At 38.4% G+C, this 27,650-nt stretch overlaps 1 protein-coding gene across 2 annotated transcripts; it reads left to right on the top strand.

Annotated features, from left to right (window-relative positions):
* Window positions 1-805: 805 nt before the first annotated feature.
* SDAD1 (SDA1 domain containing 1) lies at window positions 806-27,581 on the top strand. 2 transcript variants are annotated; one of them, XR_006216939.1, is made up of 23 exons: window positions 806-1,031; window positions 2,708-2,812; window positions 3,316-3,414; window positions 6,070-6,180; window positions 7,780-7,851; window positions 7,931-8,031; window positions 9,686-9,743; window positions 10,360-10,434; window positions 11,811-11,912; window positions 12,469-12,538; window positions 13,160-13,263; window positions 15,274-15,331; window positions 16,413-16,471; window positions 17,069-17,145; window positions 17,316-17,413; window positions 17,715-17,791; window positions 18,250-18,376; window positions 19,648-19,742; window positions 19,878-20,068; window positions 20,178-20,262; window positions 22,177-22,338; window positions 22,813-22,993; window positions 26,182-27,581. XR_006216939.1 is itself a non-coding variant. In XM_042984366.1 (22 exons), the coding sequence occupies exons 1-22, from the start codon at window positions 942-944 to the stop codon at window positions 26,227-26,229; spliced, it is 2,064 nt and encodes a 687-aa protein (XP_042840300.1). In that variant the 5' UTR covers window positions 806-941; the 3' UTR covers window positions 26,230-27,581. The 2 variants fall into 2 exon arrangements, 1 of the variants encoding a protein (XP_042840300.1); XM_042984366.1 differs by lacking the exon at window positions 22,813-22,993.
* The last annotated feature ends 69 nt before the right edge of the window (window positions 27,582-27,650 follow it).

Raw genomic sequence — 27,650 nt, forward strand, 5'->3', positions numbered from 1 at the left:
GTACTTATAAAGATTATAAAGGTGGTCCTTTAAATACAAATTAATTTGCATTTTAAAATTAATCAACATGTTACAATTAATCCAGGTCTTGCCCTTTTACCTTGTGTAGGTCAGGGGGGAGTTGAAACAACCAAAAACAAAACAAAAACAGTATTTAAAGTTATACCAAAAAAATAACTTACGCTCCTCATTGCTCTTTTTTTTTTTTTTTTTTTTTTTTAATCTTCTTTTATGTTTATTTGGAGAGAGAGAGGGAGAGCGCGCGCAGGGGAGGGGCAAAGAGAGGGAGACAAAATCCCAAGCAGGCTTCAGGCTCCGAGCTGTCAGCACAAAGCCCCACGCGGGGCTGTAACTCACCGGCCTTTGGATCATGACTTGAGCCAAAGTCGGAGGCTCAACCGACTGAGCCACCCAGGCGTCTCTCCTCATCCCTCCTTCCCACCACCCCCGCAACTCTAAAATAGGATAGTGCTATCTACTCCCAAAGGAAAAAGCTTTTTAGGCTGTGGGATTTAAAAAACGATTAATCCTCATGTGTCAATCTCATAGGAGTGTCTGAATGACGAGATAAACTAATATGTGTGGTAAAAAAAAAAAAAATCTTTGCATTTCATATTATTTCAAAACGTTAAGTAGGAGTGTTTGGCCAAGGGTAGAAAACGTCCCCTCCAGCCCCCCCTCCACGCCCCCCAAAAACCTCGCGTAAACCACTGCAGCGCATTTCGGGACTGGGAGTAAATTTGACACTCGGAGGCTCCCGTAGTCTGGCTTTTTTTTTTTTTTTTTTAAGAACCAAGATGGCGCTGCCTACCGAGTGTCCCATGTGCTATTTCCGGTCGTACTCGGAAGCAGGATTCCCACCTGTAGCTGATTCGGTTGGTGGTGGCAGGCGGTGTGAGGTTTCTTAACACTGCTCCTGGCGGATCCAGTCAGTAGCCAGCATGTCTAACAGAAACAATAACAAGCTGCCCAGCAACTTGCCGCAGTTACAGAATCTGATCAAGCGGGATCCGCCGGCCTACATCGAGGAGGTGGGAGTGCGACGCGGCGCCGCTACAGACCGGGGTGTGACTGGTTTAGACAGTAGCAGGGGGAAGGAGTGGAGTGGAGCTGGGATCCTGGTTCGCCCAAAGTTCTCCTGCTAGGTACAGGAGTCCCTCGGGAGGAAAGAAAAGGGGTTTATCTCCCAACCTCACAGAGGTGGAGAGACAGATAGCCCCGCCCCCCAACCTCCAACTTCCATGCAGATTTATCAGCCTTTCCTTTCAGAAACCCCTAAGTTGAGGAAGTCTGTAACACTTGATGAATTGTATGTTAGAATGCCTTGGGTCGAACATCTGTTTCTGAGAGCCGGAAATGGACCTCCAGACATAGGATTCAAAGCTGGCAGTGGGGACAGTTAAGTGCAGAAAAGGGTACTGGTCTGGAGGGATGCCAGTGCTCTGGAAGTAGCACCGAGGAGCAGAGAGGACACCTACTGGCTCAGCAATGCTGGGCGGAAGAAAACGAGGTAGCAGTGTGTTAGGAGAGAAACAGGTTTCAATAGAGCATCAGAATGACTGGGCTACTTTAAAAAATATAATGCCCTGACCCCACCGAAGAGTTCTTGGTCTGGGGACTAGAGGGGAATAAGGGATGTCCTGGGAGCCTTGTATAATTGTGGTGACTGATGAACATAAAGGGTGTAATGATATTAGTTCTCATCATCTTAAGGCATATATTAGTGGCTGAGCCACGGGTAGGAAGGGGGGAGAAGTGAGATAAAGATCTTAGCAGCAGCACACCGAGTTCTGGGGCTCTTTCCATACTCCTGTCACAACGGCGGTATGGAGTCAAGAGAGTAGGGTCTTATCTGAAGCATGGAGGGGCGGTAGTTCCTTTTCTTGATCCCTGCTCTTGGAGAAAGCTGGGGACCTAAGAGTTTTGTTTGGGGAAATCAAGAGTTATGTTTTTTGACCATGCTAGGTTTAAGATGTCTATTAGAGATCGAGACAACAGATGTCAGGCAGTTGGAGTTATGGATTTGGAGTTCACTGGACCAGTAAGGACTGCTAATATAAAGAAATATTCATAGTGTCGCTCTCATACACTCACAATTTAAAGCTGTGGTCTAGGAATGATGAGTAGATGTAGGGCATGGAACTGAGGCCTGGTAAGTTCCAACATTAGATTGTGTTGTTGTTAGAATTAAACATAATTAAATGAGAAAATGCACATAATGACTTTGACATATTACAATTGCTGAGTAAGTGGAAGCTATTATCATTATTTTTGTGCCTTAAAAGAAGATGGTAATTTTGACGGCAGAGTTGTATAGTTGTGATATAATTTACACTTTCTGACCCAATATTTTTCTGCTGCTGCGAGTGCTCATATGCACAGAAAATGTAGTAAGGGTCATTTGGATAATAAATGGCAGAATAGATCCAGAATCTGAGTTTTTGACTCTTGCTTTAATGTTCTTTACACCATACCACCTAAATTTCTAATGATAAGGGAAAGGGTCTTTAGAAAAATTTGATGTATCAGTTTTTTTGGAATCTTATTTTGAAGGGTACAGATAAGGAAAAGATGTTTCTGGACACCTTTGCCATGTCTTTTTCTCCGTGCCACTATCAGAGATGTCTTAGTACTAAGTAATTTCTCATTTTTTACTGAAAAAGTCATATAATAGGAGGTGACTAACTTATATCTTGTTTTCCTACAGTTTCTACAGCAGTATAATCACTACAAATCCAATGTGGAGATTTTCAAATTACAACCAAATAAACCCAGCAAAGAACTGGCAGAGCTGGTGATGTTTATGGCACAGGTAAGATAATAATTTCTGAAAACAAATAATAATAATTCTGAAAACAAACAATTTCTAAAACAAAGACCAGTTGTTTCACAGTTTGCAGAATATCTTTCCAGTAGTACCCAACCTTATTCCATTCAGGAATGGAAACTTAATGTAAAAAAAATATTTTTTTGTTTCCGTTTCTTACAAATGTTATTTTCTTCCTGAGTTGAATTAGAAGATTTCACTAGAGCTTTTTGCAGAACCAACCAAAGCAAAACTTTCAGACTGTTTTTTTTTTTCAAATTCATCATAAGAGCAGATTTTAAACAACATCACACATATTTTACTAATACTGCAAGAACAATGAAAGAGGTCAGAGAGATTAGCATGTAGAATAAAAAAGAAATGATTTGGAACTAGCTACTTCTATGAAACATAGCCTTTTACTCTCCTTTTTCAGAACATCATAAATATGTGCATATGAATTGTAGGAGAGAAAAAGAAACTTCAGAAGAGCCTTTGCTTTGTTACAGATTGGTCACTGCTATCCAGAACATTTAAGTAACTTTCCTCAAGAGCTGAAAGATCTTCTTTCCTACAATCACACTGTCTTGGATCCAGATCTTCGAATGGTGGGTCTAGTATTTGGATTTGATAAATTGTGTTGTTTATATGTGCATGTATTATGTGTTTAAATGAGAACAGCCTCAGCTAAACATCTTAAAACATAAATCAGAATGTGTCACAAATTCCTTAAAATCTTTCTGTGGCTTCTCATTTATACTTAGAGTAAAACTCAAACTTATTAACATGGCCTATAAGTCCCTACATGATCTGCTTCTTGCCAGTGTTTTTGACCTCGTCTCCTGTAGCAGAATGCTGCTCTCCTCTCTGTGATCTTTCTGTTCTTCCAGCATGCTAACGCTGCCAGGAAGCTCTTTTACCTCTTCTGAATACGTGGTTCATTCCTTCTAGTCATTCAAATCTCAAATGCATTAAGAGCCCTAATTTAGCTTACGGTTTTGATTCACTTATTTTTTAATTTGAAGAGTTTGAGTAAAATTCAGTTCCAACTGGGCAATGCCAAGCTGGAATTGACTAGGAGCACTCCCGTAATGCTGAATTTAATAAATTTATTCATTAACTGGCCAGTTGGAGCATTCAACCCATTGTCACTGTAGTGGTTGTTATTGTGTCCTGGCTGAGATCCCCCTTACCAGCCTAGTGCTCCCATTTCCGTCACTGGTGGTGAATGTGGGCTGCTGATGGCCCCCAGCTGCCCTCTCTCTGGTGTCTTGTCTTCAGCTAAATGAGAGCCCTAGCACCTGGGAGGTTGCCCTCCCAGCCTACAGGTTGTACCTGACTAACCCAGAGATACAAAAGCCTGGCTCTTCCCTCAACGTGGGTCCAACTTCATGTTGCAATTTGTGCTCCAGGACTTCTCTGTGATTGGACTAAAGCTGGTCTCCAGCCAAGGACATATCCTTCCTCAGCTTTTCTTTTCTCTGCCCTGTCCTGCTTCCTTTACTTCCCTTCTAGAAGAGAGCATAGCCTGGACAAATCACTGCAATGAATCTGGCTCTGCTGCTAGGAAACTCAGCCTAAGGCATTTTCAGATTTCATACATCTGCTTTTCAGATACCTCTACACTCTACAGCAGGTAGAACTTAACACAAATATTATGATCACAAAATATATTAATATCCTTTGCCAAAACTTGTACAATGCTAAGTCTAGAGATTCAGCTTTGTTTCTTACTCTTACATTTTCCCAGGATTTTTCTAATTCTACCATTTTTATAATTCTTTAGGATTTTATTAATTTGATTAGGCCCAACAGAAAAAGAATACCATCTCAGACAAGTCAAGGTTTCAGGCTCTGGGTTGCAAACTGAATGACTCTCACTTGGCAGCTCTCACTTGGCTGGCAGCACAGCCCAAGAGACTTCAAACTCAAACTATTAGTCAAAAGACTTTTACTTATGTCATGAAACTTTTCGAGTCCCTATAGATCATACAGATTTGAGATTTTGAGTATAGAGACCTAGTGTCTTTCCAAGTACTATAATTAGATTTTCTTTAAGTTTTGTGTGTCTAACAGTACCAACTAAACTGGTCTGCAGGCGTTGTTAAATAAGTAATGTGTGCATGTTTCTTTGTCATTTCTTATGATGATTAATAGGCTTAAAAAATAATAGAGATTTCCTTTGCTAAGACACAAAGGATTGAGTCTGTGTAATTAGCATTCCTCTTTAAAGGAATCATTTGGAACAAACTGGTAGATCCTCATTTTAATTGGTGATGGTGATAACCACCAGTCCTTATCAATTACTGGACTTACTACCTAGTGTGTTTGTTTCTTCCCCAGGACTTTTTGAGTCATTCCCAAGTTTTTGTTCACTCTTTCCTGCTTACACAGCTAGAACTGACTGTGTTTCTTAATGGAAGAAACAAAATATCTATGTATATTAACTTTCATTTAATAAAATCAGTAAAATGACTTTTTTATCTTTCTTTGACACTGTAACCTTTTTATGCCTTTTGTTCATTTCTTTTTTTAAGCCTTAATTATTTTTAGTCCAAATTGTTATCACCTGGCCAGTGGGAGCTTCTCAGTCCTTTTACCAAAGCCCCTGATATTTTTGAAAGCATCCTTACATTCTGGCAGAAATAGTTCCAAACCCCTTTTTACTGCTTTTCCTGCCCCAAGACTTGGAATCAACAATTCTCCAAGGATTACTCGTTCCATTAATGGAGAACAGTTGGTAGAAACCAAACCTTGGGCGATAAGGGTACTCGTGAAAGTCGGTGGTAAGCAGCCGTGCTGCAGGTACTGTTGGGCAATTCTTGGTACTAATGATACTTCCAAGGAACGCCTTGTAAGGTCACAAACCAGGTTGATGATTCCAGATTATTCTGTTCTTGTTACCACACCTTTCTTACTTCTGTGCATTCATTGATCACGTAGGGGTTTGTCATATCTTGACACTTCCTTAAGTAGCCCTCCGTCAGTCACTGTGTATCAGTTATATTACCCTGTTTTACTTTCTTCATGACACGTATCATTATCTGAGATACAACTGTTTAGGTGCTTCCTTGCTTGTCTGTCCCACTCCCAGTGTAAGGTGCGCGAGGGCAAAGACTGTACTATTGACTGTACTATTCTGATGCCCAAAATGGTGCCTAGTTAGTAGAAGATATCACACTTTCTTGGGATATATGTACTCCATTTTCTCATTTTAATTTCATCATCATTATTTTATAGTATGTTTTCTTTTCCTTACTTAGACATTTTGCAAAGCTTTAATCTTGCTGAGAAACAAGAATCTCATCAATCCATCAAGTTTGCTAGAACTCTTCTTTGAACTTCTGCGTTGCCATGATAAGCTTCTGCGAAAGGTAAAGGGCAAAATTGCTTCCCCCCCCTTATATCTCCACATTTTCCCTTGCCGTAACATTAAACTTGTAGAGTGAATTCTTGGTATAGTTAATAATTTTAATAGGAAAAAAATTGATGCTTGTTTGCATACAATATGGTGGTAATAGCTAACATTTAATGAGTGCTTGCTTTTTGCCAGCTACCAGAGCTTCTTATATATTTGTTTACTTACAAAATGAGAGAAGGTTCATTATTACTGTTATTTTACAGATGAAAAGGCTAACGCACAAAGAGAGAGTAACATCCTAGAATCATGGGACATGTTAGTGGGGAAGCAGGAGTATAAACCCAGGCAATATGGCTCCAGAACCCAAGCCTTTTCCCACTGTACTATACTGACTAACTAAATCAGAGCATGGACTGGACACTCATAGCTGTAACAACCCCCAACGGGTCTCCCAAAACACTACTTTTTTTTGTTATAAATATTTCCCTATGACTAGTGTTTGCTTGTATAAGCCAGCCTAGAAGCTGAAGGTTTGTGAAAGAAATTTACGAAAGAAAAATTTAAGTTTACATTTTATTAACTGGAGGGCCCCTTAGGTGACTCAGTAGGTCGAGCAAATGACTCTTGATTTCGGCTCAGGTCATGATCCCAGGCGCACGCTGAGCCCTGTGGCGCACTCTGCACTGGGCTTGGAGCCTGCTTAAGATTCTGTCTCTACCTCTGCCTCTCTCTCCTGGTTGTGCTGTTTGCTCTCTCAAATAAATAAATTTTTTCCAAGTGTAGGTGATATTTGTATTGCCAGTATCATCTTGCATGCATTAGGGGCTAAGTAAGTGGAGCAACTTTCCTTTTTTTAAGTAACAATTTTATTGTGATATAATTCACGTACGATTCATCTATTGAAAGTGTACAGTTCAACGATTTTTAGTATATTGGCAGAATTTGCAACCATCACACAATCAATTTTAGAATATTTTTATCCCCCCTCAAAAAGAAACACTCCTCCCATTAGCAGTAGCTTCCCATTTCCTCATCTCTGTCAGGCCTAGGCAGCCACCAGTCTACTTTCGGTCTCTACAGATTTACCTACTCCGGGTATTTCATATGAATGGAATCACACAATATTGTAGTGTATGTGTATGGCTTCTTTCACTCAGCATAATGCTTTCAAGGTTCATCTGTGCTGTTGCATTTATCGGTACTTCATTCCTTTTTGTTACCAAATTTATTCCATTATGTGAGTATACCACATTCTGTTTGTCCATTCATCAGTTAATGGACTATTGGGTTGTTTCCACTTTTTGGTTATTGTGGATGCTGCTGCTGTGAGTATTTGTGTGGACATAGGTGTGGAAATATATTTTCATTTTTTCTTGGATATGTAACTAGGAGTGTAATTGTTGGGTTATATGGTAACTCCATGTTTACTTTTCAGGGCAACTTTCTTTTACATTTTAGCTGTTGCTTTTTGTTTTGTTTATGGTGTCTTGTTAGAGAATGAAAAGTGAATAAAATTAAACTTTCCCCTACATTTGTACTTTTTTCCGAATTACTCATGGGCAAGACTAGAAACGTTGGTTAACGTGTATGTGTTTTTGTTTCTTTTCCTCAGACTTTATACACACATATTGTCACTGATATCAAGAATATAAATGCAAAACACAAGAACAATAAAGTGAACATAGTAAGTACCCTTTTGTTTCCCATGTTTGCAGCATTGTACCAGCAGTGTATTGAGTCTTCCTTCTCCTCATTTTCTTTAGGTGTTGCAGAATTTCATGTATACCATGTTAAGAGATAGCAATGCAACTGCAGCCAAGATATCTTTGGATGTGATGATTGAACTCTACAGAAGAAACATCTGGTAATATATACGTAATTGTCTCTTGAGAAATAGACTCATATTCATTTAGAATTACTACAGAGCACATACACAAATATTTTTCTTGATCTTGAGCTCTTTAATATATCTGTCATAAATTAAGTTGGAAATAAAAATATAGAGCAATCCAAATAACTAGTAACATTGGCTGCCATTTCTTGAGCACCTATATCTCGTTACCTTGTTCAACCTTTAGAATAACATAATTCAGCTTATCTGGAATTATCCCCATTTTACAGGTAACAAAACTAAAGTTCATAGAGTTTAAGCTTAGTAGCTAGCCAAGGACAGAGCTGAAATTAAAACCTGGATATCGGGGGTACCTGGGTGGCTCAGTTAAGTGTCTGACTTTTGATTTCTGCTCAGGTCATGATCTCATGGTTTGTGAGATCAAACCCCATGTTGGGCCCTGCGCTGACAGCACAGAGCCTGCTTGGGATTCTCGCTCTCCCTCTCTCTGCCCCTTCCCCCTACTCACTCACTTGCTCTCTCTCACACAAAATAAATAAACATTAAAAAAAAAAAAACTTGGATGTCAGACTCTCAAATCTGTGCTATTTCTACTTTGCCACTCTGAAAATTTTTAAGTCACTTTATCCTCTGTATGAAATACCATGTTCTGTAAACTTTGGTTTATTGATACATTGCTCCTGATTCATGTTTTTTGCTTTTCTTATTTGCTAATTTTTATTTTACTATAAAAGTAATATTCATCGCAACAAAAAAAAATTGGAGAAGCTAGAAAGGTTTTTTTTTTAATTTTTTGATAGTTTCACCACCCAGAGATGATCACCGTTAACAGTTTATGATACTGTCTCCTGTCTTTTCTTTAATGTGAATTTTTAAATATGGTTGGAATTTTGCTACACTAATAAGTTTCTATTCATTTTTTTTTAATTTTTTTAAATGTTTTCATTTTATTTCTTAGAGTGCAAGCAGGGGAGAGGCAGAGAGCGGGAAAGACACAGAATCTGAAGCAGGCTCCAGGCTCTGAGCTGTCAGCACAGAGCCTGACGTGGGGCTCGAACTTATGAACCATGAGATCATGACCTGAGCCGAAGTTGGACACTTAACCGACTGAGCCACCAAAGCGCCCCTGTATTCATTTTTTAATTTCACTTATCTTAAATAGGTTCCTATGTCATTAAAAATTCTTCAAAAAAAAATCTATCTTAAAAATGGCTGCATAATTTTCTGACAGAAGACTGGGCTAAAGTTTAAATGTTCACCTGTGGTTGACTATTTAGCATTTAGCAATCTATGACTTTTTTTTTCTTCCTTTGTAACCCATGACTATTTAAACTGTGGATTCTAACCTGTCAGAAATATATTTTATTGTTTAGGGGCACCTGAGTGGCTCAGTTATGCATTCAGCTCTTAATTTTGTCCAGGTCATGATCCCAGGGTCACGGGATTGAACCCATCATTCTCTGGGTTGAGCGTGGACCCTGGCTTAAGATTCTCCCTCTCTTCCCCTCTGTCCCTGTCCCACTTACGTGCGTTTGCACACATGATCTATCTCTCTCTCAAAAACAAAAGAAAGAAATATATATTGTTTATTTTGTGCCATTGTCAATGCTATGAAATGCAGTAGAATGAAAATTCACTTTGAAAACCTTCATTTGTCTTACCCCAGGAATGATGCCAAAACTGTCAATGTGATAACAACCGCGTGTTTCTCTAAGGTCACTAAGGTATGTGTCTGTAGTCATTTCCAGATGGAAAGTGGAGGAGATGGCTGTGTGGGGAAGAGGTAGCGTAGGGCATGCAGTTCGTGCTTAGTAATGCTCTCTTTGTGCTTGGGCTGCTTCCCTGGTTCATCTGTCCTTTAGAGGCGGCAAATAAAGTTAGGAGTTCTTTAAATGCTTTGTACTAAATGATGCCTTAGTGTTTATTTTGTTTCATCCTATAATTCTTGACTGTTCTTTTGTTGGGCCAAAGCACAGCTGAAAGAAATTTAAGAATATGTTAGACTTTCTGTTAGAAGGGCTACAATGTCACTTTTTTGGTGGTGGGGGGTGGGTTGGTGGCTGGATATAGAAATAAATTCTTGGCAATCTACTTGAAAGATAACAACTATGTAGAGCCTGGATGTTTTTATCTAAAGATTTTTTAAAATTATATATATTTTTAGGACAAATAGCATTATTAAAACATTGTTTTAATTGAGAAAAATGAGCCCATATCCCACCAGTCTGATTTTGTTCCTTCAGATCCTAGTTCTGTGCATGAATAATGTGTAAACAAAAGTATTTATTCTTTGTTGTAAGCTGGGGTGAGTCACTGACTTTTGCTCTGATTGGTCTTTAGATATTAGTTGCTGCTTTGACATTTTTCCTTGGGAAAGATGAAGAGGAGAAACAGGACAGCGACTCAGAGTCTGAGGTTATACGTTCAACAGTAGATGCTTTCTTAGGTTTACAGTCTATCAGATTTCATTTTTGCTTTCAGTACAGATTGTAAAATCCATGACTGCTCAAGTTAGAAAGAAACTTACATGTCGCCTTTATCTTTTATTGTGTTCTGCCATGCTGAGATTTTATCGTTTAGAATTTGTCACTTACATTCACTAAGATTGGCTAAAGAACTAATAAAAGTTAAACTCATTCAGCCTTGTTCTTAGTTCCAAAGCTAACCTTTATCTCACTATATAAACTTAGAATGGAAATTGCTGCCAGCATATTTTTTGAGATTATGTCAACATTATAGAGAATTCAGAGAAGGAGAGGAATAATATCATGGCATCTTTAAAAGGCAAAATCAAGATTTATGATGTCGTGAAATTTTTTTATTAAAAAATATTTTTTAGGGGTGCCTGAGTGGTGCAGTCGGTTAAGTGTCCAACTCTTGATTTTTGCTCAGATCGTGATCTCACGGTTCGTGAGTTCCAGCCCCACATTGGGCTCTGCATTAACAGAGTGGAGGCTGCTTAAGATTCTCTCTCTCCCTCTCTGTCCCTCCCTCACTTGGTTGCGCACTCACTCGCTCTCTCAAAATGAATAAATAAACTTAATATTTTTTTATTAAAATCAAAAAGAAGAAATTCTAAGAAAAAATACCCTTTCCCATTTTAGCATTTTGGTAATAAGAATACTGGAATTTATAATAAGATCTTTTAATTCATTTAATTATTTTATTAAGTAATGTATGAACAATATATTCTTATTGTAAAAGATTTCAGATATTCTAGATACAATAAAAGTTTTCTTAACCTTGTCTTATTTCCACTTCCTAGTTCCATCTTCACAGATAACCATCCTGTTTCCTGTGTATTTATATAAGGATGTGTGTGTATTGTCTTATGTGTATATTAGGTCTTTGAAATATACATAAATAACATATATATTACTCTGCAACTGCTTTCTTTGTGTCATATATATAGATATACTGATGCATTTAGATCTTCTAAGTACATACAGATCTACCTCATTGTTTTAACCTTCACATATTTCAGAATATGAATGTATTATAGCTTAAGCATTTTCCTCATGATATTATTTCCAATTTCTTTCAATTAAAAACAAAGTTGTATTCTATACTTTGATAAAATTGAAAGCAAAATATAAAAGCAAAAATAAGTGTTGCAGTGAAAATCTTTGTATGTACCTGTTTGTACACATGAGCAGATACTTTTTATTGAATTTTAAGTCATGCTCATTTTTTATAGTGGTTGCAGAGCATAAGTACACAGAAGTCTTTGAAAGGTTTACCATTTGCTTCTGTGCAGATTTTCCTTGTTTACAAAGTAGTCTCTTCTTCAGGATGAAGGACCAACAGCAAGAGACCTGCTAGTGCAATATGCCACAGGGAAAAAAAGTTCCAAAAACAAGAAAAGGTTGGAAAAGGCTATGAAAGTGCTCAAGGTGAGACTCATACCTGGAAAATGTGGTAGGAGTGATTAGACTATAGAATATGGGGTTTTTAATGGAAGCTGTTAAGAATTTGAAACGAAGAAATAGCATTTCTGAAAGACTTAGAAATGTGTAATGAATTTTTAAGTACTAGTTTTTTAGGTGACTAAATGTTTTCAACTCTAGCAAAATCTATACCTTGAATAAATTAATTTGCTTAAATTCACTTTTCACTTGTCCTAAGCAAGATGACCTATATTAGGGTATTTTTGCTAAACTTACCTTCTCAGGAGAGTACACAAATAAAATACATTTTAAATTTTGTTATATTTGGTTATTCTGAAAACTCATTAATTTGGCCCTTCTGTGTTTTTTTGTTTATATTTCTAAATTCCTTTAAGTCTTAACAGGTGCTATTTGCTGGAACATTCCTGAGGTTTAATGTTAAAAGATAAAAACCACCTTTTGTTCTAGTTGAAAGAAAGGTTTTTGGAACAGATTTGTTGTGGGTTCCCCGCCCCCAATAGTCTGATGTAATGTAAATGTTTTTCCTCTCACTTTATTGCAGAAACAAAAAAAGAAGAAAAAACCAGAGGTGTTTAACTTTTCAGCTATTCATTTGATTCATGATCCCCAAGGTATTATAATTATGACTTCCCAAGTTCCTTTTTGGCCTTATCTCTGCCTGTTACCAGGGAATATAAGATCCCTGGCACTTACTAGACAATCAGTAATTGTTTAGTTGTTACTGGTTGGATATAGCCAATGTGGAAGAATAGCTCTTTGCTTCATGTCTTTAACAACAACATAGCGCTAGGACATTGTACTTGACTAAATGAAAAATTGATAGTCTTTTGTTGGTGCAGATTCTGATTTAGTAGGTCTAGGGTGGGGCCTGAGATTCTGTGTTTCTAGCAAGCTACCAGGTGGACCCACTACTGCTGGTCTGCAGACCACGCTTTGGGAGGCACGCTCTAGCGAACTGTTAAGTGGAGCTCCAAACAGTCATTCAAGATGTTGATGCTAAAATTTGGGGGACTTAAGACTTGACTTTGAGCACCATTGACAGTATATTCACCTGTGTGTGAATCTCTTCACCTTCCGTCATACTGCTGTTCTTACCATCCTGGTTTAGCAGAGTGTTCTCAGGTTCAACTGTACCAGTCACTGATCTAACCGCTACCTTTCTCTACACCTGTTAGACAATGTTGTATAGACTGTGGACTTACAGTGGACTTCTCTGACACTCTCCTTTCCAGATTTTGCAGAAAAACTACTAAAGCAGCTAGAGAGCTCTAAGGAGAGGTTTGAGGTGAAAATGATGCTCATGAACCTCATCTCCAGATTGGTGGGAATTCACGAGGTTTGCATTCCATTATGTTTCTCATTTTGGTGAATATTAGAAGTAGAATCATTCATGGTAAAAGGAAAGCCATTAAGGTAGAACTGTGGCTTACTTTTATCTCTTAAAACCACTTAAACCCATATAATTTACAGAAGAATAAAATCTTTCACTCTGAAAGTAGCTGTTTTTATCATTTTGTTTTCTTATCAGTAAGTACGGATGTTAAATTGTACATATATTCAGTTTATGGACAGACTGTTTTGTGTTCTGTGTTTCTACTATTTGTTTTGCATATACATTTTTCTGAGCCAACGTAAACTGGATATTTTTATTGATTATTACTACATTTAGCAGTTTTTTTACCTCTTTATAGCTTTCCTGACTTTCAGACCACTCTGGTAAGGAGGTTGTCATGTTTGCAGAGTTGAATTCTCTTGTCATTTATTTGATACTGAATTAAATTACAGGAGCTCCTTGGTGGTATTGTGTGTGTGGATCTACACACACACACACACACACACACATACATACACACACACATACACATATATATTGTGTGTATAGATATATACACACACACACATTTATACATATGCACACATATATGTGTACACACACACATTTTATATATATACACACACACACACACACACGCACACACACATACATACATACATATGGTATACACATGGAAACTTCACACATACTCATAGACTGCTGTTGTAGAAAAGGAGAGATTTCCAAAAAGTTAGACCACTGAAGAAATGGCCATTGAGGTTGTTGCCTATCATTTTGCTCTTGAGATGTACTGCTCTCTACATCATGGGATGTGTTACTTTCTTCAAAAAGTTTTTTTTTTTTTTTAAGGAAAAAAAAGTAAAACAGGTTTACTGAAAATCTAGCAGTGTCGACATACATTGTTAAAGATGAAAGTACCCATGAATGAAAGCACTTGTTCCCTTTTCCTAAGACTTAACATTTTAGTGAATAGAATGCTTTTTCTCCATGAGCTATAGTCCAACAGCAGGATTACCAGGTCAATTTATGTTATGTTTGTGCAGAAATTTCCTGTCAGACCTGAATTTGAGCTTGATCGGAAAGCAGAAGTGATGTGTAACTTAAGCATGGTTTGATAGAAATGATAACTAGAGTTTCACAACTGACTGTAATTGAGCGTCCATTTTTATATTGAACGTAAATCTTCCTTGTTACTTGTCCAGTCTTGGTTTTGCTCTGTGGCTAAATAGAAAAAAATAATTAATTTATTCTGATATGATGAACTTTGAGAAAGAGCAGTCCATCTCCATAGTTTCTCTTCCTGAAGTTCAAGATTACAGCTGGTTTGGTGAACATTTTTTCATATATTTAAATATCAAATCACTATGTTGTACACCTGAAACTAATATAATATTGCTTGTGAACTGTACTGCTGTTTTTTAAAAAAAGAATACAGTTGCTTTAATAACTAGATCCTGTCACTTTCATTTAGGTAGACTCCAGAGTGCTAGTGCTTTCTCCCTAAAATATAGATCTCAGAGTAATTCCTCCAGTGTTATTGGACTGGTGTCCGGTAATAAAATGAGAACTGTAGGGTTTGGGTGATGAAATTATACCAGGCGCTATTCAGATTTGAATTACTATTTTATCCCTTACTTTGAAGCCTTAATATCATTGCTTTTCCTTCTGGTAATCCTCTTTATCTTTGAAGACTTAAAAAAAATTCGTTCTGCAGCCACACCAGTTTTAAAAGTAGAAGAATGTTACATTGGGTTGACTTTTCCCCTCCTCTGGTTTATTCTGCATATACTTTCTTCTTTCTTGATATAATGAGGATAGCAGCATAGGCTCCCTTTCCTTGGGTAATACAGCACGTCAAATCGTCTTGGGGCATGAATGCTTGTTGAGAAAAATCAAAAGTAAAAAATGATCCCCAGTTAGTTGAACGTGATGATAAAATTGTGTTAGGGAGAAATGAAACTCTACAGCTGCAGTTACGTAAATATTAAAGTCAGTGCATTCTTTCTGCAGCTTTTTCTCTTCAACTTCTATCCCTTTGTGCAAAGATTTCTGCAGCCCCACCAAAGAGGTAAGCCTCCCACTTGCCATTTTCCTTTGGTGGCCTTGGGTTAGAGTAGCCATCCCAGTCTTTTGTTCTGGAATTATTAAAGAATTAGGAGTGTGTTTCAGAGAAGGAGAGAGAAACCCCTATGTTTTCTTTCCCACAATCTGCTGTGGGTTCATTGTTCTCATCAACTTAATAAAGTTATTTTTGGAAAACAAAAAACTGGATTCTTAAAGCAAGTCTTTTTGTAATACCATGAATACTCAGGTAGAAAATTGTGAGAAAAGAAATCTGACCTTCTACTGTAACTTTGTAACAGATATCAGGATTTTATCTTATTGTTATCATTGCCCTCCTATATTTGCACATAAAAACAACATAAGAGCAGGAAAGAAGAGATGGTTGTTTTGCCTTTAAACTTAAACCAAGATAAGAAGGAAGCCAGCATTTGTTGAACATCTAACCTGAGCCAAGCTCAGTGCCGTGCTACGCACTGTGCAAAGTGCTTTACATACAGCATCTCATCAGATCCTCACTTCAGTCCTGCAAAGTATAGAAATAAAAAAGACCAGGCAAATACATGGCAAATTAGGATTCATCTCACTTCTTTCTTTTGCCTAATTTATACTGCCTGCCCCTTTCAAAGAGAGTGTGTGTATGTATTTATGTTCGTAGTCATTCATTCATTTAGTGATTTCTAATCTGGGCACTGAGTTAGACACTCAGAATTTCACAGTGAGCATGAAAGAGTGCCCTCACCTTTGTAGAGCTTGCATTCTGGAGGGAGATCCAGAGAGTACTATGTGTCCAGTGTCCAAGTGAAGATAAGTCTTTTGAGTAAAAAGAAAGCAGAGTTAAGATAATAGGGAGCACTGCGGTAGATTCTAATTAGATTATGTCTGGAAAGACATTTTGATAAGGCAGCTGTTGAGCAAGGACCTGACGGAAGTGAAAGAGTGAGCCATGCAGACACCTGAGGGTTGGGCGTTCCAGCTAGACTTAGCAGTAGCATTAAGGGCCAGAATATGCTTCCCATGTTTGCTCTTAGTCCTGAGAGGCAGAGCAATAAACTGACTATGATCTTTCTGATCTCTTACATTTTTAGAGGTAACAAAGATTCTTCTGTTTGCTGCCCAAGCATCTCATCACTTAGTACCCCCAGAGGTGAGAACTCTTAAACCTTATTTCTGTCTGCATAGCAGTGCCACTATTAAGTATATCATGGTGGCTATTCCCACAGAGATTACTGCTCCCCTGTGTCACTTTTCTTCAAAGTGAGAAGAAGAGACACTAACTCTTAAGGAGATAAATACAGAAGTTTAGTTATAGAAACTGAAAAAAAATTTTTACTATAGAAGAGCAAAGTTTGTTTTAGAGAAGTTGTTGAGAATTCTGACTTTAATTGCCAAATCTTGGGAGATCAAGAGTTACCGATAAATTTATAGTGAATATTTTTCAAAGCTGATCATTCCTTTCTTTGATAAAAATAGCATTGAATTGTCCTGGGTCAAAACAATTTTTTAAATCCATATTGGAAAATAATATTGAAGGGAAGCAAAATTTAATCTGAGGATAACCAAGAAGCCTGAAACCCAACATACTTTTATCTGTCTTCCTCAGTCTTGATTCCTTCCTACTCCCAAAATGAAGATGGAAGACTGGTTTTTCACTGTGAATCGTCTGTTGTCCCTTAATCCTCAAGTGTTTGAGTTGGTGGAGACATTTTATCAGCTCTCATCTTTCCTTTTTTTCCCAATTCAGATCATTCAGTCATTGCTCATGACTGTGGCCAACAATTTTGTCACCGACAAGAACTCTGGGGAGGTCATGACAGTAGGGTATGTAGAACGTGCCTGCAGGAAGTGGGTATGTTTTCAATGTACGGTTGGCCCTAGAAGCCCTATAAAACCCAACTTCTGTACCTTTGATTTGGTCTTTTTTAGGAAACCTTAGACTGACCCATCTGTGATTGCTGTTTGGGTTTTTTAAATTCATTTTCCTTTTCTAGAATCAATGCTATAAAAGAGATAACAGCTCGATGTCCTCTAGCCATGACTGAAGAACTTCTCCAAGACCTGGCTCAGTATAAAACACACAAAGATAAGAGTAAGTTGCATGTTATTCTCTGTAGATCAAATATCGAGTGACTCTTTTTTCTCAGTAGCCTCTTTGCTCTGGAGTTTTCTTTTTTAAAAAATGATTATTTATTTTTGAGAGAGCACATGCTCTCACATGTGAGTGGGGGAGGGCAGCGAGAGGGAGAGAGAATCTCAAGCAGGCTCTGCACTGACATAGGACTCAATCTGTGAGTCATGAGATCATGACCTAAGCTGAAATCAAGAGTCGGATGCTTAACCGACTGAGCCACCCCGCTCTGGAGTTTCTAATTAAAGGTGTTATTTTACAGATGTGATGATGTCTGCTAGAACTTTGATTCAGCTCTTCCGAACACTGAATCCTCAGATGTTGCAAAAGAAATTCCGGGTAGGTGAAATATGCATATGTCGATCTAAAGGTCAGGGTCTTAAAAGGGGAGAATAATTTCCTACAGGATGAGTTTTAGTGTTTGTGATGCTTCGGCTATGAGTATTGGTTAATTGTATTCTTTAAGCTCAGAATACAATTGATTGAATACCATTGTCTTAAATATTTTGTAGTTGGTATGTGCTCTTTGATGCTGACTCTTTTTTTAAATATATATTTATAAGTTTATTTATTTATTTTGAGAGAGACCATGTATGTGTAGAAGGGCAGAGAGAGAGAGAGAGAGAGAGAGAGAGAAGCCCAAGCAGGCCCTGTGCAGTCAGTGCAGAACCCAACTTGGAACCCAATCTGACAACCGTGAGATCATGACCTGAGTGGAAATTAAGAGACACTTAAATGATTAAGCCACCTGAGTGCCCTTCTAAGAACCTTATTAAAAACAATTTCCTTTCCTTTAGGGTAAGCCTACAGAGGCCTCCATAGAAGCAAGAGTGCAAGAATATGGAGAATTAGATGCTAAAGATTACATTCCAGGAGCAGAAGTTCTAGAAGTTGAAAAAGAAGAGAATGCTGAAAACGATGAAGGTTCATTTTCATTTTACCATTTTCCAGGATAAAATCACTCCTGTACTGTATTGACCTTGAAATCTTTATGTTGATTGAACACTCATTCAGCAGATATTTATTGAGCAAGGACTATGTGCTAAGCACTGTTACAAGCATTGGGGATCAAAGGGCATCCATCGTTCCTGCACTTAGGAAACTTACATTATAGTGTAGATGTCTGTTCATATCCTCCAGGGAAGCTGCTCCTTATCAAGATCATGCAGGGCACTTGGGAACGATAATGGCTTTTGGGTTTTTGCCTAGAAAAAAATAATGAAGGTTAGTCATAAACAGTCCTCCAAGACTCCTTGGTAAAGAACGCTTGGTGAACTTTTTGAAGAATACTTGATTTCCAGAGTTAGTGTTTATTACCTTGGTTGCTAGAGTTCCATCTTCTTCCTGTTAGTTCATTTGTTACATTAACAAAACTTTTTAAAGCGTTACTTGGGAGCTAGCCACTGTCAATATGAAGAAGAATGATATGGTTCCTGCTCTTGAAGGCTTTTCATAAATAGCTCTGCATGAGCAAAGCCCTGAAGTATTTAGGAAACTGTTATTAATGTAGGATACAGGGTGGGATATAGCAAGATACCAGACTAGACATAGAATTGGGGTCTTATCGGGTGTGGTTGTATATATGCTATACCAAAGAGCTGAGACACTCTAATGGGGAACAACTGAAAAATTGCAAGTGTCTGTGATTTTGAAAGCTTACTGTGACTCCATTAAGAACTAATATCTCTTCATTGAGGTATCTACCAGGTTCCTTCACATCCAGAGTCTATGACTTCAGTTGTCTGAATGATTGTTGCTCACTAGTTTCTAAAAACATATATAAATATGCTTAGATGAGTTGTCAGATACTTGCTGTGTGGCCAAGATAAATGTACAGGTGCAATTTTGATGGACATGGGTTGGTGGAAAGATCATGGACTCTACAGTTAGACATGATTTTCATTTCATCGTAGACTGTGTTTTCTAGCAGTGTGGCTCGGGGCAGGTAACTTGTATGGTCTGTTCCTCTTCTGTTGAGTTGTGAGAGGTAAATGATTATAAGATTTTAGCTCATGGTAGATCATGGTCAATGTTTATTATGCATTCCATAAAGTAATTAAATTGATGTGGCTTATTTAACAATAAATATTGCTTGATTCTTGGTCAGTAGAACTCCACTGACTTTGATTACCTTACTTTTGCTTGATTTATTTCAACTCCCCCTGAGTACTAACAGTGTGCTGCTTCTCACACAGATGGGTGGGAGACCACCAGTCTCAGTGAGGAGGCAGATGCCGATGGTGAGTGGGTTGATGTGCACCACTCTTCTGATGAAGAACAGCAAGAAATCGTAAGTCCTAAAATTACCTTGTGCAAGTACATCACTTGGATGTTTATTAACACCTGATTCATGGTGGGCCTTGTTGGGGTTCTAAGCTCTCACTTGAGCTAGTAGCTCTTTAAACCTTTGTTGTGTGTTTTCAAGTCCAAGAAGCTCAACAGCATGCCCATGGATGAGCGGAGAGCCAAAGCTGCGGCCGTTAGCACTAGCCGAGTTTTAACTCAGGAAGACTTCCAGAAAATCCGCATGGCCCAAATGAGGAAAGAACTTGACGCTGCACCAGGGAAGGCCCAAAAGAGGAAACACATTGAAATAGATAGTGATGAGGAGCCCAGGTAAAACGACACATACACCAAGTCTTCTTCAGTCAGCTCATGTGACGATGAAAGTGTTAGGGAAAGGAGTTCCACCCTTGTTTCATATTGTATTTGTTCTTCACCTCAGGGGTGAGTTACTTTCTCTTCGGGACATTGAACGCCTTCATAAAAAACCAAAGTCTGACAAGGAGACAAGACTAGCAACGGCAATGGTAAGTGAGGCATATCATTCCCTTCAAACAAAAAGCAAATAAGCTGAAAAATTAAATAAAGTGAATAGCCACAGAACGGCAGTGTTTTATTTTGATGTTTTAAATAAAGGTATAATTAACGTAGAGTAAAATGCACAGATATTTGGTGTTCTGTTAGATGAGTTTTAACAACTAGATAACCATGTAACCACCATCAAAAACAAGATGTAGAATACAGAAAGGCAATATTACGTGTTCTGGTATCTGGGAGGCATCCAAGCTATTAGGAAAGCAGGGGAATGTTTAATAGTCACTAATGAAAAGCCTCCGGCAAGTGCTGTGGCTATGATGGCACATTTCCAACATTTCCTACTGCCTACTATTTCCGCTTTCTTTTCTATACATTTGTTTTAGGCACCATCCCATACTGGTTCCACGTCACCCTGTGCATTCATCCCATTTGTACTGAAACCTGATTAGATAAGTTTAAAAATCCATGTTCTTAATAGACACTTCTCTAAAGAAGACATCCGGATGGCCAAATGAATGGATGGCCATCCTGATTGTACTGAAACCTGATTAGATTCCACGTCACCCTGTGCATTCATCCCATTTGTACTGAAACCTGATTAGATAAGTTTAAAAATCCATGTTCTTAATAGACACTTCTCTAAAGAAGACATCCGGATGGCCAAATTTCATCCGGATGAAAAGATGTTCAACGTCGCTCCTTATCAGAGAAATACAAATCAAAACCACACTCAGATATCACCTCACACCAGTCAGAGTGGCCAAAATGAACAAATCAGGAGACTATAGATGCTGGAGAGGATGTGGAGAAACGGGAACCCTATTGCACTGTTGGTGGGAATGCAAATTAGTGCAGCCACTCTGGAAAACAGTGTGGAGGTTCCTCAGAAAATTAAAAATCGACCTACCCTATGACCCAGCAATAGCACTGCTAGGAATTTACCCAAGGGATACAGGAGTACTGATGCATAGGGACACTTGTACTCCAGTGTTTATAGCAGCACTCTCAGCAATAGCCAAATTATGGAAAGAGCCTAAATGTCCATCAACTGATGAATGGATAAAGAAATTGTGGTTTATATACACAATGGAGTACTACATGGCAATGAGAAAGAATGAAATATGGCCCTTTGTAGCAACGTGGATGGAACTGGAGAGTGTGATGCTAAGTGAAGTAAGCCATACAGAGAAAGACAGATACCTTATGTTTTCACTCTTATGTGGATCCTGAGAAACTTAACAGAAACCCATGGGGGAGGGGAAGGAAAAAAAAAAAAAGAGGTTAGAGTGGGAGAGAGCCAAAGCATAAGAAAGAGACTGTTAAAAACTGAGAACAAACTGAGGGTTGATGGGGGGTGGGAGGGAGGGGAGGGTGGGTGATGGGTATTGAGGAGGGCACCTTTTGGGATGAGCACTGGGTGTTGTATGGAAACCAATTTGACAATAAATTTCATATATTGGAAAAAAAATAAACATTAAAAAATATTTTTTAAATGTTATTTATAAAAAAACAAAATACAACTTTTTAACTGAAAAAAAAAAAAATCCATGTTCTTTCTTCCCCACCTTTTCGTATTCTATCCCTCCTTCCTGAAATGCTCTACCCTTCCCCTCCTTTCTCCCACCATGAATGCCTTGATCCTATAATAAACAGTTTACCCGTCTCCCTTTCTAGGAAGCTTCTCTGACCTGACCAGCTGAATTATGACCTTTTCTTCTACTGAGCTTCCCTTGCCCCATTACAATATATGATGGTCATTTCTCCCCTGGACTGAGTCACTGGAGAGCAAGGACTGAGTTACATCAATCTTTTTTGTCCTTGGCACCCAGGAGAGTGCCTGGCACGGAGGAGACACATATGGGGATTAGATAACTCTTGAAGTGTTTTTTTGTGTATGCTAATAGGCTGGGAAGACAGACCGAAAAGAATTTGTGAGGAAGAAAACCAAAATGAACCCATTTTCTAGTTCCACAAATAAAGAGAAGAAAAAACAGAAGAACTTCATGATGATGCGGTATAGCCATAATGTCCGGTCAAAGAACAAACGTTCCTTCCGAGAAAAGCAGGTGAGTTCAACTTGAAGCTTGATTGGTTAGAATACTGTTGTCATTTTAACACTTCTTTACTCAAAACAGAGTTGTGCCTTTTAGGACCTTGTGTTAGGATTAATGGGGAGCATTATTAGAGAACATGGAGAGGTGACAAGTGGTCAGGGCATGTAAATCCTACACCTCACTTGGCTGAGATTCAGCTGTGTGACCAAAGGAGAGTCTGTTTTCCTCCTCTGTAACTGCAGGAGTGGAAGCTAGATGGCCCGTAAGATCATCCCTATGCTAAAATTCTTGACATTGCATCTGTGAAACATAATATCAAGATCCTTCCTAATGTGCCCTTTTGTAAAACTTTTGTTTACAGGTTTTGGGGATTTCATTTTATCCATTTGGGGTCTTTTATATGTAGTCCTGTGTGACTCAGTTGCCTTGCTTATTTTATTTGCTATAATAAAACAAATTCATGTTTTCGTCTCTTTCTCTACGGAGGGTGTACCAGAGTATATTTAAAATATATACTGAAGGATCACCAGGAAATCGAGTTAGGACGAAACAAGTGTTCCTAAGTTGCTAGCCAAAGATGAGCGTGCCAGACCGACATGTTAATGGGCAGCTTTCCAGGGCAGCGTTTCATTTGTGCGGCCACCCAGGCAGTAGCAACTGAATTAAGGTGCCATTTAAAATCTACCTATCTGCTTATTTAATCTTTCTAGTTCTAAACTATGTCCAACAACATCATGTAAATAACAAAGTGCCAGCATTTTGAATAGAGGTTGTTGAAATCAAGGTGAAAAGAAAGGTGCAGTTTCAGATTATAAATACCTGAATTTTGCCAATTCAATTTAAATTCATGGTTGAATTGATTCAGTCCATTAGCTTATCCTTCAGCAGACCTTTGTAAGATTTGAGGGTCGAGGAAATAGAATCACTGAGTTGCACCATGGTTTGTTCCTTCTTTCATTATGCAGTTTTTGTGACCTTGCTACATTTTGTGACAGTGTTCCCCTGCTTCTTACTTCCTCTGTTGTTTTACTGAGCCTTTTTTGGCATGATTTGGAAGCCTTGATTTGGAAGCCTTGTTTTGTTCCTTGCTAGCACCTCTTGAGTCATGAAGCTCCTCTCTCAAAGACTAAAGAATTTTTTATTTAAGAGTTCATTGGACATATGCACTTGTTGGTTCAAGAATGTTTTTTCCTTGTTCTCCCATTTTCTTGCCATTTGGAACCGAAAATTAATCTGAATTTCTGTTTATGTGTCCTTGCTCTATATTTTTTTCAAGGTCTCTCTGTTATAAAACTTAACTCTAGGTTCCTAATTTTCTTATTCTCTCCTTCAGTCTAGACCAGCACTGCCCAATAGAAACTCAATACAGACCACATGTATAATTTTAAAATAAAAAAGTAAAAAGAAAAAGGTGAAATTAATTTTAGTAATAGATCTTATTTAACCTAATATATCTGAAATAGTATCATTTCAGTATGTAATCAATATAAAAATTATGAGTGAGATACTATACCTTCTTGTTTTTGAACTAATTGATATCCAGTGTGTGTCTTACACTTGTGGCACATCTCAGTTTGGACTGGCTATTTTTCAAATGTCCAAAAGCCACATGCAGTTAGGGGTTACTGTATTGGGCAGTGCAACTTCAGAGCATCTCCAAAACTGACCTGTGACCCTAAAATAGAAAAGCTCAGTTCAGTTTACCTTTTGTGTGTGTTTTTTTTCTACTCACACAGAACACTTCTAACATTTATGGTCACCAAATATGTGGTGATTTTTTTTTCCCCCACACAAGCAGTTCTCTGCAGTACTGGCTAGTTTCCTACAATTTAACTCAATTCTGACATTGTTTTCCTAGAAATAGTGTCAGATCCCACAGGTTAAGGGCTCAGCCCCATGAGACTATACTCACCACCTCCCCAAGTGTTCCTCCCTCACCTCGTGCATGCATACATGCATACATGCACACACTTCAGAAACCAGTCTCAAGCCCAGTGTTTCTGACTAGTCACCTCCTCCTTGGGTTTGATTAATTTGCTACAGCTGCTTTCAGGACTCAGGAAAACCGTTACTTAAGTTTACCAGTTTATTAAAGTATATGATAAAGGATACAGATGAATAGCCAGATGAAGAGATACATAGGGCAGGGTCTGGGAGGGCCCCAAATGCAGAAGCTTCTGTCCCTGTGGAGTTGGGGTACATCTCCCTCCTGGTGTGAATGTGTTCGCCAGTCTGGAAGCTGTCAGAACCTCACACTACAGGGTTTTTTTTTTGAAGGCTTCACCACATAGGTATGATTGATTATTCATTCTGTACCTAGCCTCTTTCTCTTCTCTGGAGAAGTTTGTATGTTGGGAGGGCAGGGATTGCTGAAAATGCCAAGGTATTTTTTTTTTTTTAATGTTTATTTATTTTTGAAAGAAGACAGAGCATTACTGGGAAAGGGGCAGAGAGAGAGGGAGACACAGAATCCAAGGAGGCTCCAGGCTCTGAGCTGTCAGCACAGAGCCCGATGCGGGACTCTAACTCACGAAACTACAAGACCATGACCCAAGCTGCAGTTGGCTGCTTACCTGACTGAGCCACCCAGGAGCCCTGAAAATTCCAAGTTTCTAATCATGGCTTGGTCTTTCTTGGACCAGCCCCCATCCAGGAGCCCACCTAGTTGCCTCATTAGAACAAAAGATGCTCCTAGGGCTCTTATCACTTAGGAATTTACAGGGGTTTGGGGAGCTATGTGTCAGGGAGAGGGTCAAAAACAAATATTAAAACGAGATGCTCTTATCACTTAGGAAATTACCAAAGTTTGAGGAGCTCTATGCCAGGAACGAGGGGCAGAGACCAATATGTATATTCTATTATTTTACACACTCAAGCTTCCTCTGGGAACGGAGCATCACATTTCATACCCCTTCTGTCCCTTGGTGATATTTTATTCTAAATAAAGGGATCTTACATGGCTTGAAAGTGTACATGAGGTCTTCCTGTAAATTTTTAGAATATTCTCATAGAATATGTAAAAAAGAGGTGAGAATAGAAAAGGCAGGTGAAACACATGGCAGAGAACGAGGGGAGGATGGATCTTCCAGTGAAGCCTTAGGAAAGGTAAAGGAAGAGGAGGGAGAATATACTTTTCAAATGATGGCATTTGAAGGGAGAAGGAAACAGATACGTGTGAGAATAGCGAGTAGCCTGTGCTTTATTACGAAGTTTAATGAGCAGAATTAAGTCTGTGTAACCTTGGGTTACAACAACATCATTAGCTAATGTACAGTTCTTACTGTAGAGCTTTCCATTTTTTAACTCTGTTACTCAGTGTGCAACAATATGAGCAGGTACTGTGATCTTATATTTTATATTTTACAGATGAGACTATAAGACAGATGAGTCTGAGAAATACCTCCTCAGCCATGAAAGTTAGGCTAAAATGAACTTGTTAATTTTTCTACCTTCAGTATCTGTCCTCGATCTCTTCTATCTACAAAGACATTCCAAGACCCAGATATAAATAAAGGCAAGGAGTCAATACCTTAAAATCATAAAATCCAAAAAGCTTGAACATTTAAGATGTAGAGTAACTTCCACCCCCCAAACATGCTTTAATAAAGCAAACAAACAAAAACACATACCTTGTTGAAATTCAAAAGACATCTTAAAAATTTCTAGGAACCAAAGAATAGTGCTTGAGAGTTCGTGAAATAGTATGTATCACACACCCAAGACACACACACACACTTAATCATCTCAGGAGGATTTGTTGACCGGAGTCCATTGTTGTACATCTCCATATAACCAAATTAGTATAATGGGGTACCCAAGAGTTCCCATGTTTAGATATTTTTTCTTATGTTACAGCTGGCATTACGAGATGCACTTTTGAAAAAGAGAAAAAGAATGAAGTAACCTCCAAGCAAGTTTTCCATTCCAAGAAAAATGCTACATTTGTATCGTTATTTTGAAAATTAATCAAGAATGATTGTTTACATTAAAAAGTCCCAAAGTACTGTATTGTGAAAAACACAGTAAACTTGGTAGCAACTTGGCATTATTGTTTTGGAGATGGGGAATGGTGGGAATGTTTGAAATGTAAACAGTAGTGGTGGTGGTGTAAACTCATTTCCATTTGGCATTCATGCAAAAAAAAAAATGTTTTGTGCCTACTAATTGTCATTGTAGATATAAAAATGAATGAGCCATAACCCCTCACAGAAGGCATTCACAGCCTATTTGGGACATAGGAGGGGGCCGATGTGTGTTGTATGTGTATTTATAGCACAGTGTAAATAGTTCTCTAGTAGAGATAGGTCCCTGCTTCTCTGGGGTCATAGAGGACTCTGCAGGGCATGGGAGTTACATTTTCTCTTAAAACAGGACAATGTTACAAGAGTAAGAGATTCTTACTTGTATATAGGCTTACCTGCTGAAAACAGGTCCTTGCTGTACAGATTTTATGTAGACAATTTAGCTCTTTTAGTCCATCCAAAAAACTGTAAGTATTTTTTTGAATGCCAGGTATAGGCTTTTTGGTTAAGACCTCGCTTTTTAAATTGCCTTAAGTCTAAATAGTAATCTTGGAGTGTTTTTTTAGTTTGTCATTTGAGCCGCCACAGAGGAAAAAGAAATCAGGTTGGTTTCTTTAGCCTGCCATCATGCTGTAATATTTTCAGCCTACTGTGCTTTGTCTCAGCAAAAGGTTCCTAATGTCAGATAGGTTCCGTTGTGTGTGTTGAGTGCTGTGTTGGTCTCCCTTCCCTGGGCATGTTTGAGTAGATTGCAGGGGACACAGAGCCCTGGTCAGTCTCTCTCTGCAAGTTGTTGCATTTGGAAATAGTTTGGTGCCTTTGCCTCAGATTTCTTAGATAGGAAGATGTGGTAGATGAGAAAATTGTTCTATGTTACTTTAGAATAAAAGACAATTTTCTGCCCACCCAGAATTAGAAAGTAGCTTCTAAAACCACTTCTCTTGTTCACTTTCTGAGTTCACTTTTGGTTTTATTTGGAAGAAATTCCGTGACCTTCCCCAAAGATGCCCCAGGTCACTGGAGATAGTTGTGAAAATCTTGAAGTTTAATGATCAAATTGTACTGGCCTGGTGAGAGGGGCTCTCAGAGTCAACTTTGGCAGCTTCAGTGTTTGACAGGAAGTGTCCAGTCCAAATTTGAATATATCAGACCTGAAACTGCTCTCTTTCTCACTTTCTTTTTCTCTTTCTCTTTCTTTCTTTCTCTTTTTTTCTATCTCTAACTCTCCTTCCTTCCTCCTTTCCTTCCTTCCTCCCTCCCTTCCATCCTTCCTTCCTTCCTTCCTTCCTTCCTTCCTTCCTT

This window comes from Panthera tigris, chromosome B1, assembly GCF_018350195.1.
Source record: "Panthera tigris isolate Pti1 chromosome B1, P.tigris_Pti1_mat1.1, whole genome shotgun sequence".
NCBI classification, from domain to species: Eukaryota; Metazoa; Chordata; class Mammalia; order Carnivora; family Felidae; genus Panthera; species Panthera tigris.